Source organism: Pipistrellus hanaki, assembly GCF_964339955.1.
Source record: "Pipistrellus hanaki genome assembly, chromosome: 18".
NCBI classification, from domain to species: domain Eukaryota; kingdom Metazoa; phylum Chordata; class Mammalia; order Chiroptera; family Vespertilionidae; genus Pipistrellus; species Pipistrellus hanaki.
In genome coordinates, this window is record NC_140520.1 from 34,052,134 (window position 1) to 34,063,082 (window position 10,949).

The window sequence follows — 10,949 nt, forward strand, 5'->3', positions numbered from 1 at the left end:
TTAGAGATACACATGTAAGCAGTTTGGAATTGAATGAGAAAATCTGTAATTGTTTCAGCTGTGGGAGAACTAGGTTAATCAGAGGACACAAATTATAGAAAATTATAATTGAAAAGGAACCTAACGCCCCAACTTTATTGTTACAAATTTGTAATCTGAGGTCTAGAGTGGCAAGGATTTTAAACCAAGTAATTTAGTGAGAGCACTAGAATTTAGTTCAGAATGTGCTTGGAAGAATACAGTAAGTTTTGCACAGGTGTGATTTTATAAGTCTGTGCCCTGTTTGTAAAGGAAAAAGGATTTGCCAAGTCTGGTGCTTTGAAACAGTATTCAGGTGTTTGGGAAGCTAAGGATGAAAACCATAAAATAACTTTTCATTTTAATGTGATTTTTCTTTTTTAAACTTTATAGCACTTTATCCTGACCTCTTTTAAGACATTTTTAAATCTTGTGCCATTTTTTTTTTTTTCTTAACACATTAAGTGCCAAGCATGTTTTGTCTTCCTTTCCATTTAGCTTGCGATACCTGATTTCACTGATATGCTGGGGGCACCAGTGACTGACAAGGTCCGAACAGAAAGTATAGTGTCAGTCACTGGTGACATGTTAAATATATTGTTATTGATTTTAGAGACAGAGAAGGAGAGAAGATAGAAACATCAATGATGAGTGGGAATTCTAGATTGGCTGCCTCCTGCACATCCCCTAACATGCCCTTGACTGGAATTGAACCCGGGACCCTTCAGTCTGCAGGCCTACCCTCTATCCACTGAGCCAAACCAGCTAGGGCTTTTTTCCCATTCTTACTGTGTGTGTATGTCTAGTATTACCTCCAGCCTAATCCCCAGTCAGCTACTTTACAGCTGGCCCTGATTTATCAATCTTCCACTGTTCAGGGTCTTAAACAGTAGATACCCTCTAAGTACTAAAACAGATTTGTGTCTCGGGTAGTTTATACATTCTGATAGGTCTGAATAGAACAATCCAGAGGAGGAAGGGTTGTCTCGAGTTGTGTCTACATGAGCCTTCCCAAATTCACTCTATTGGAGGTTAGGTTCTTTACAAAGAGAAGGAGATGGATCAGGGAAGGCAGGTCTATTACTATTCAAATTGCTCAGTTCAAGGCCCCAGAGTAATTTTTTTTTTCCTGCACTGAGTTCTAAGTGTAACAGTTCTAATGGAGACTAGGAAAAATTTGATTCCGCATAAAAATGTTCTTTATATAAGGGTCGGGAGAGCCAACTAAGTGTTACGCCCTCACCTGGGAGTGAGAAAAAGAGCAGTGAAGACAGGAGTAAAATCCTTGCCAGTCATGGCGCTGAAATGCCAGAGGGAGAGGCATAGGCGAAAGGGAAGGGAGGACAATATAAATAGGAAGAATCTATAGTATGTCCGAAAGTGTGCAGGCCCGTAGGAAACCTACCAAAAGATCCAAGTAAGTTTCCCCTCCGTTACCTAAATGGTTCTGACGAAAAGAAAAACAAACCCCACACCGTCCTGTCCCTTTAAAAATGACGACTCTGCCCCGGCCCGCCTTACCATTGGTCGCAGAGGCGGAAGGGGTGGAGCGCCAGGTCTGGGAGGCCCGCCCCCTACGGTGCAGCGGAGGCAGCAAGATGGCCGCAGCGGAGGGGGACTGTGGGGTCGGGGCCGACGCGGACCGGGAGCTGGAAGAGCTGCTGGAGAGTAAGCCGTCCTGGGAGGACCCGAGGAGGGCGGGTGTGGGGACCCGTCCCTGGCGTTAGGGGAGCCCTAGGTGCTCGGGGCGGAGCGGGGAGGCCGGCCCGAGACTGGCCGGGGGCGGAGGGTCTGACTGCGACTTTGAAGCGCGTCTCCTGGCCCCCTTCCCGGCGGCGGGAGCAGGGAGCCCCCTGAGGGCCGGGCCGGTGATCTCCCTGCCGGAGCGGAACGGTAATCCAGCGGACGGCGTTTCTGGGTCCCCCCAAACCCACTTACTTGGCCTTGGGAAGTTCTCCAGGTCCTCGGCGGGCTTCCCACCCTCCCACCCCTGGTCCTCCCTTCCAGGCGGTGTCTCCCCTCCTCCCAGGCCGTCCGCCTCTCTCTCTCCAGGCCCCGTCCCGTCCTTCCCTCCTGTCAGAGCTGGGGCCGGCTCCTTTCCTGTTATTTTGAAAAACGGAGGATGAGGAGGTGTCAGGGAAAGAAGTCCACCCTCCGGAACGAGGGTGATGTCTTCTTAGCCATGCCCTCCATGCTCCTGGTGTCTCGCCCCGTGCTCTCCCCCTAGGCCTGGCGAGCAGCCCGGTAGGAGGACACAGGCTTTTCAGGGCAGAGGTGAATGTTTTTGTCCTGCCCAGTGCCAGAGATGTGGGCAGGCGGGAGGATGAACAGGAACGGTGGAGGAGGGTGCCAAGTGACTCTGTGTGACTTGGCGCGCAGCCACCTGCAGGGACGGGGCCAGAGGGAGTCCAGGAGCTTTGCCCGGGGAGGGCCAAATTGGAGGATCAGAGAGCTGAATGCCCTTCCTTGGAGTTCAGTCTGTACTAGTACCAGGACCCAGGGGAAGGTGGGTGGGACAGAGGGTGGCGTCTGCTTTCTTGCCAAAGGTTATTTCCTTTAGGGCTCCAGAGCGAGGGCCGGGGGGCTGAGGATATTCTGAATCTCTGCTCCTGTTAGATGTATTAGTGTAGGGTTTTTAAAAATATATATATATATTTTATTGATTTTTTACAGAGAAGAAGGGAGAGGGATAGAGAGCTAGAAACATCAATGAGAGAGAAACATCAACCAGCTGCCGCCTGCACACCCCCTACCGGGGATGTGCCTGCAACCAAGGTACATGCCCAAACCTGGGACCTTTCAGTCTGCAGACCGACGCTCTACCCACTGAGCCAAACCGGTTTTGGCATAATGTAGGGTTTGTAGGGAATCATAGAGAGTGGCAGGGAAGGCACTGTAGATAGAGTGTTCTGCAGAATTTCTTTTTAACACACTCCTCCCGGTTCCGAGAGAGATGCCTGTTCTGCTTTAAGCTGTTTTCCCCTCTTCGATTGCAATAAATTAGGTAATGGGGAGGGAATTGGGAGGCTTGCTTAGGAGTGGGCCAGAATAAGGAGACTAAAAAAAAGAAAAACTTAGTTGGCAGTTTTAAAGATGGTTCTCTCAGTGCTTTGCCCAGAAACACCCTGGTCTTCTATTCTCATCCACCCCCAACACACACACCGTGTCTCTTGTCTCTGAAGGTGCTCTGGATGACTTCGATAAGGCCAGACCCTCGCCAGCACCCCCTCCTGCCACCACGGCCCCTGATGCCTCAGGGCCCCAGAAGAGATCGCCAGGAGACACTGCCAAAGTATGAATTCCACCTGCTTGGAGGGCGGGGCTGGATGCGGGGATAGTATGCAACTCTGAGCAGCGGTGGGGCAGGTCCCTATCGGCCAGAGGGGAGTGGGAGGAGGGTGCCTTGGCATCACATTGCTGAGTGCCCTTGCAGGCCTCAGTCCTTGTGAAACAGGGACTTCAGGGGGAGTAGATCTCAAGGAAATTCTTTGAGAAAAGAGGACATTTAAAGGATTGATTTGGGAATGCCACTCTATACCTTTCCCTCTGAGGCCAGATACCTTTCTTGCCGTCCTTAAGAGAGGTAGTTAGAATGCCCAGTAGAGAGAGGTAGAAGGGAGGCACCGTGTTTCCCAGAGCCTCTGCCTGTGGCGTGTCAGAGGTCAGGTGCAGCGTAGTGCCAAGAGGTTCATTTTGGCCACTCTTCGCATGCAGGATGCCCTCTTCGCCTCCCAAGAGAAGTTTTTCCAGGAACTATTCGACAGCGAGCTGGCTTCCCAAGCCACTGCAGAGTTCGAGAAGGCAATGAAGGAGCTGGCTGAGGAAGAGCCCCACCTGGTGGAGCAGTTCCAGAAGCTCTCCGAGGCTGCTGGAAGAGTGGGTGAGGCGGGGCCCAGACCACTGGAAATGTCTGAACAAACTTCTTTAAGTCATCCTTGCTGGATGGAGATCATCAAAATTCTTACTAAAGTTGGTAGCAATCATGATACAACTGCCATGGGGTGGAGAAGGAGATGGGAGGAGGGATGGGAATCCCACTAATGAAAGGGGTAAGGTAGGTGGAACATAACAGGAAGTTTTAATGGAAACTGATCGCTTCGAAGTGCTAGCGATATCCTGAGTGTCATCATGGAGCACAAACTAACTCACGTCCGTAGATTCATGAAAATGACTATGAAGGTAACCCTAGAGCACTCTAACATTAGGAGTGCTAGAGACTCACTACTAACTGCTCCATATCCAGGCTGGTAACCAGGTCAGTCTAGGTAAGCACACAATTAAAATCGTAAATGACCTTGGCTCTTTTGATCTCTCCTAGGTAGTGATGCAACTTCCCAACAAGAATTCACTTCTTGCCTAAAGGAGACACTAAGTGGACTGGCCAAAAATGCCACTGATCTTCAGGTGAGCGGGGGAGGTAGGGAACCACAAGGGGCCCATTTTCAGACACTTCGCCAGCAGAGTCTCAAAGACAGACTCTTGAGTATCATCTCAAGTCTATCCCTGCTCACTGTTTTGCTACAGGCAAGTTTAAATAGTTCTTTCCCACCTGAAAGGGTAGCAAGCATCCCAAGAAGGCAGGGTACTTGCTCACCTCTCTCCTACCCTTTCTAGAACTCGGGTATGTCGGAAGAGGAGCTGACCAAGGCCATGGAAGGACTGGGCATGGATGAAGGGGATGGCGAAGGAAACATCCTTCCCATCATGCAGAGCATCATGCAGAACCTACTGTCCAAGGATGTGCTGTACCCGTCACTGAAGGAGATCACAGAAAAGGTTTGTGAACGATTTCTGCCTGTCGTCCTTGTTCTCCATGGTATCAACTCCTGTGGCTGCTTTGTCTGCTCGGAGCCTGCAAAGATAGAGAAACTCTGGTATATAGCTCCCATCTGTTTTTTCCTCCTATGTTCATTTATTTGGATTGGGGAGAGCTGGAGAGGAGTTGTGTTTCTAAGAAAATAAAGCTTTACCACACTGAGGATATTTGTTTTTTTGTAAGTATTCACAATTGGTATATCTTTAATATATATATTGATTGATTTCAGAAAGGAAGGGAGAGAGAGAGAGAGAAACGTCAATGATGAGAGAGAACTATTGATTGGCTGCCACCTGCATATCTCCTACTGGGGATCGAGCCTGCAACCCAGGCATGTGCCCTTGACCGGAATTGAACTGGACACCCTTCAGTCCCCAGGCCTACGCTCTATCCACTGAGCCAGACAAGCTAGAGCGAGCTTTCTTCTTTTTGTTTTGTCTTATTTTATTTTATTTTATTTTTATTTTATTCTATTTTTTATTTTATTTTATTTTATTTTATTTTATTTTATTTTATTTTATTTTATTTTATTTTATTTTATTTGTGTGTGTGTGTTAATCGTCACTCAAGAATATTTTCCGGAGGAGAATCCAAGATGGCTGCTCGGGTAGGCAACTAGCCGCAGCCGCACACAACAATTTTAATAAAATACAACTAAAATATAAAATGGACATTACCCAGAACTACAGGAAAGTCGACTGACTGGAAATCCTACAACAAGAAGCAAGGAGAAAACCAGAAGGAAGCGCGGAGGAGCTGTAAAAGCCTAAGGTACGGAGACACGCGGCGCATGCGAAGAGGACGGAGCCGGAGAGGAGGGAGGCCGAGTGCCTGGCGGGCGTTCCCTAGCGGAAAGGAGATAAAACTCCGACTGTGCTGGGCCCCCGACTGCTCTGAACCCCAGTTCTGGGCCAGACCCCGGGGACTCAGGCTCAGCCACAGGGAGCTGGGCTGTAAGTCGGAACCCCGGGGGAGCGGAGAAAGGAGGTCCCGGAGGCGCGCACACTGCCCCCAGAGAAGGGACGGTCGGCTGTGCCGCGGGATTGCCCTGACGGGAAGGAGACTGGGGCTCCAGACTGCTGTGAACGCCACCTCCAACTCCACTTCCAACTGAACTGAACCCCAATACCGGGTTCATTGGGGGAGAGCATAGACTGTTTGGCAGCAGGCGAAAATTGAGGGCACCTTTCTCTCAGAGGCGCCGGCAGCGAGCACTGAAGGACCCGCATAGGGCGGGGCTGACGGAAGCCAAAGCTGCAGGCTCCACCCTGAAACCCTGTCCCATCTGTAACTGCGAAATGCGACAACAAAATAGATCACAAACGAAAGAAATGGAGGACAAAAAGCGTCTGGATATAGAGTTCAAATCTACGCTTATAAGGTTTTTCAAGAATTTCCTAGAAAAGATGGATAAGGCCTATGAGGATATGAAAAGAGATCAACTAGAATTAATAAGGAGTCAACAAGAAATGATAAGGGATCAACAAGAAATAAAGAATACATTGTCTGAAATAAAAAATATTCTACAGAGTCCTAAAAACAGAAGGGAAGATCGCAAGAATCAAGTCAAAGATTTGGAACATAAAGAGCCAGAAGACACTCCTCCACAGAAGCTAGAAGGCAAGAGAATCCAGAAAATTGAAGATAATGTAAGAAACCTCTGGGACAACTTCAAGCGAACCAACATCAGAATTATGGGGGTTCCAGAAGATGAGAGAGAGCAAGATATCGAAAACATACTGAAAGAAATAGTGACAGAAAACTTCCCCCACCTGGTGAAAGAATTTGACTTACAAGTCCAGGAAGCGCACAGAACTCCAAACAAAAGGAATCCAAAGAGGACCACACCGAGACACATCATTATTAAAATTCCAAGAGCAAAAGATAAAGAGAGAATATTAAAAGAAGCAAGAGCAAAGAAGGTAGTAACTTATAAAGGAGCACCTATACGATTGTCAGCTGACTTCTCAACAGAAACCATGCAGGCCAGAAGGGAATGGCAAGAAATATTCAAGGTGATGAATAGCAAGAACCTACAGCCAAAAATAAGCTACCCAGCAAAGCTATCACTCAGAATCGAAGGCCAGATAAAGAGCTTCACCAATAAAAAAAAGCTAAAGGAGTTCATCACCACCAAACCAGAATTATATGAATTGCTGAAGGGGGTTCTTTCAGAAGAGAAAGTAAACAAAGATAAAAATTATGAACAACAAATACGTAATTATCAACAAGTGAATCTAAAAACCAAGGAAATTAAAAAAAAATCTGATGAACAATATTAACTTTTGAATATAATAGAATCAGAGGTATGGAAGGGGAGTGAACTGACGATTCTTGGGGAAAAGGGGAGAGGGGGGCGTGGGAAGAGACTGAACATAAACTGTGCACCTATGGATGAGGACAATGGGGAGAGGGGAAAGGGCAGAGGTGGGGTGGGAACCCGGTGGAGGAGAGCAATGGTGGGGGGGGGGCGGGGAAGGAACATTTGTAATAATATGAAAAATAAAAACTTATTAAAAAAAAAAAAAAAAAAAGAATATTTTCCAACCGAAACCAGTTTGGCTCAGTGGATAGAGTGTTGGTCTGCGGACTGAAGGGTCCCAGGTTCTATTCTGGTCAAGGGCATGTACCTTGGTTGTGGGCACATCCCCGGTGTGGGGCGTGCGGGAGGCAGCTGGTCGATGTTTCTGGCTCTCTATTCCTCTCTCTTCCTCTCTATAAAAAATCAGTAATATATATTTTTTTAAAAATATTTTTTTCCATTGATATTTTGAATTTTACAGAGTGGAAGGGAGAGACAGAGAACCATCAGTGTGAGAGAGATACATTGATTGGTTGCCTCCCACACACCCCCAACCAGGCCTGGGGATCGAATCTACAACCGAGGTATGTGCCCTTGACTGGAATTGAACCCGGGACTCTTTAGTCTGAGCCACACAGGCTTAGGGACCAACTCTCACATTTTTAAAGGTTGTAAAATCAAAACAAACAAAAAAAGAAAATATGTGACAGAGATCCTATGTGGCCCTTAAAGCCTAAAATATTTACTGTTTGTCCATTCTTGGAAAAAGTTTACCATCCTCCAATGACAAATGCTAGCATAGCCAGGTGATTAGTTGGAGTCATTGCTATTTCTCATGCTGAACTAACTTGTTTAACTTTTCCTTTTCTTGTCTTCCCCTCTCCTTGGTACTTTATTGTTCTTCATATTCTATTGCCCTTCCTTATCCATTATTCGCCTAATTCTTCCCTTCCCATTTTCTCTTTTCTTAGTATCCAGAATGGCTGCAGAGTCACCGGGAATCTCTACCTCCAGAACAGTTTGGAAAATATCAGGAACAGCACAATGTCATGGGCAAGATATGTGAGCAGTTTGAAGCAGAGACCCCCACAGACAGTGAGGCCACTCAGAAGGCTCGTTTTGAGACAGTGCTGGACCTTATGCAGCAGGTGAGGCCTCTTGCTGTCGGCCCGATGGATGGGGCTGTCAGGTGGGGTGTTTGGTGGAGGATGTATCTGGGAAGGAGCCCAGGCCCTAGTGCCAAACCCAGGTGGAAGAGGGAGCACAAGAGAGGCCATACTGCATGGTCCTCAAGAGAAAGCAGAGACCACAGCTCAGATTCTTGCTTTTAGCTACTTTTGGGTTTTCTCTGTCTGATGTTCCTCTTTCCTTATTTTCCAGCTACAGGATTTGGGCCATCCTCCAAAAGAGCTGGCTGGGGAGATGGTGAGTATATCTTCTAGATTTTAATCTGAGCCCAGGTTTCCAGAATTCTTTAGCCTTCTGTGATTCCACCTCAGGTGATAATTGTGGCTCCCGGGAATGGGCCTTTAGATGCTCTGACCTGAAATATAAGCAGTTATCTGAGTCCCTCCATCTCTCTCCAGCCTCCTGGCCTCAACTTTGATGTGGACGCACTCAATCTATCAGGCCCAGCAGGTGCCAATGGCGAACAGTGTCTGATCATGTGAAACACAACACGTTTCCTCCCTGATTGCCAGCCATGGGGAACGTCTGGAGAACCACTGGGAGCTGAGGCAGGAGTGTTGTCGCGGGAGTGGTCTGCCCGCTGCCCTCCGGCATCCCGTCCAAGATGGTGCCATACCAACTGAGGCTTCTCCCCTGATTTCTAGGGATAAAGCCTGTTCTGCAGGCCATTTCTGTGAGCCCTTTTGTGGTTTCTGCTGCTAGCAAAGGCCCAGCTACCTACTGGTGAAGGAAGGCATCCCTTGTTATATTTGGCCACATTGATGTTCACCTCCGTACCCAGGGTCTTTGTGCCTTGTCTCCACTCCCCTTTCTTGGACCTGGGGAGCAGGGACAGAATCTTGGTACTCTGTCTCAGTAGTTCTCTTGGGCAGGGCCTTTGGAAATGAATGGGGAGGAACTTAGCCTGGGCTGGAGCTATAGGTCTGTCACCATGCCCTCTTGCCTTCAGGCAGACCTTTCTGAATTCTCGAAAGGGAAAGGAAGTGGAGGCTTTTGCCTCTATTCACAATACGGTTGGAAAAGAAGCCTTGGGATTCTCCTCTCTCCAGGTGCTGAGTCCTCAGCTCTGTTCCAGCAACTCAAGTGGCCACCCTGTTTCTTTCTGTAATGCTACGTGGTCAGGGTGGACCAGCCCGTGACCTTCCTTTGCCTCCTTTTATCTCCCCTCTTTGAAAAATACCTGTTTATTCAACCCTTCTCCGAGCTCAGACTGTGACAAAGAAGGGCCCACCCTCATCTAGTTTTCCCTCAGCTAGTCCATCTACCATTCTCACTGGTCCCCCTCCTCCCTGGCAAACACATGTAATTGTAAAGTCAGGTCTAGGGAATGAATGACTGTTCTTCCCCAGATACATTTTGGTTTATTTGAAACAACTCCTTTGAGTTCTGTGGCTTGATTCGGGAAGTGGTTCGGGAAAGGGTAGGATTCAGCCAGGGTCCTTTTTCCAGACTAATAAATATTTTAAGTGAGGAGTGTTTTTCATCCAGGTCTTTTTCTGATCTTCCTCCGCTTCTGCACAAAGTGTGAGTAATATTAGCAGAGGAATTCCACAGAACATTGCAGGGCTGGGTTCTGCCCGTCCACCCCCCTTCTCCACTCAATCTGTACCTCATTTGGCAAAGGAGATGGCATGGCCCTTCCTCACTTTCTCTGAGTATTTCACTTGGAATCCCTTTCATTTGTGTTGATTTTAACATTTCACATTACTTTTGTTAATGTGTCTTATAAATTATTTTTCTTTGAGCTGACCTTCCCCTCCTATGGGAGCTAGGGATCTATGGACCTTGGCTGCCATATATTGATGGATAATCTGGTCAGACCAGCTGGCTGTCCTGGTTCAGCACTCAGAAAATAACTACCAAAGCAGATTCACCTTTACCATCTGAGTCACTTTGAGCTCCCAACATGTCACTTCCCATGGGGTAAGCCTTTCAACCCATAAGATCTCATGTTGTGTGGTATTACCAAGGAAGGAGATGTTCTTGAGGGCACAGGCTTTTGGGGAAAGTCTAACTACTGTTCCTGATCAGAGTGTGGAAGAGCCCAGGTCTGAAGCTGAGACGCCTGTGCTCTGCAAAAGAAGGGAAAAGTGCAGATAGACTTGTGACGATGGACCTAAATGACCCAAACTCTCTTATAGCTCCAGCCAAAACTGGATGAGCATAGAAAGGAGAGAGGGAAGACCCAAGAGTCCGGCCCTTGAACTGTGTGCCCACCCTACTGCCAATTTTCTTTTATAAATTCTCACTGTTTGCTGGGTCAGCCAGGCTTACTCCAGGAATCTAAGTATACCCTCTCATCTGCCTCAGTTTGTTCTCAAGCTGTTTATTTTCATTTTTATTTTGATTGATCATGAACAAATTGACTCTGTTCTAGAAACACTGCTTGAGTTATTATAAGACTTTTGAAAGGATGGAGCAGTCCTCTCAAACTGGTCAAGGACCAGGTTTTTTGTTTTATAAATATCCAGTTCTTCACACCACCAGTATGTGTTCCTATTGCCAAGACAAGTGTGCAATTCACATTCAGTGCTCCCCACCACAAAAATTGGACAACACTCAAAACCGATCAGATCCCATTTGACAGGATAAGTCCACTGATCGTGCACTTGAATATCACAATGT

At 47.4% G+C, this 10,949-nt stretch overlaps 1 protein-coding gene across 1 annotated transcript; it reads left to right on the forward strand.

Annotated features, from left to right (window-relative positions):
- The first annotated feature begins 1,556 nt into the window (after positions 1–1,556).
- Positions 1,557–9,795, forward strand: PEX19 (peroxisomal biogenesis factor 19). Its single transcript, XM_084865919.1, has 8 exons — positions 1,557–1,686; positions 3,201–3,310; positions 3,733–3,898; positions 4,337–4,422; positions 4,633–4,794; positions 8,108–8,284; positions 8,517–8,561; positions 8,723–9,795. Exons 1-8 carry the CDS (start codon positions 1,617–1,619, stop codon positions 8,804–8,806), a joined length of 900 nt encoding a protein of 299 aa, XP_084722045.1. The 5' UTR covers positions 1,557–1,616; the 3' UTR covers positions 8,807–9,795.
- Positions 9,796–10,949: the final 1,154 nt, after the last annotated feature.

What these genes read in the sequence shown, in the direction of transcription:
- PEX19 (XM_084865919.1), top strand. Translation starts at nt 1,617, where the DNA reads ATGGCCGCAGCGGAGGGGGACTGTGGGGTCGGGGCCGACGCGGACCGG. An exon ending in CGAGGCTGCTGGAAGAGTGG is followed by an intron (nt 3,899 to 4,336) that starts GTGAGGCGGGGC and finishes GATCTCTCCTAG; the next exon opens with GTAGTGATGCAACTTCCCAA. An exon ending in AAGAGCTGGCTGGGGAGATG is followed by an intron (nt 8,562 to 8,722) that starts GTGAGTATATCT and finishes ATCTCTCTCCAG; the next exon opens with CCTCCTGGCCTCAACTTTGA.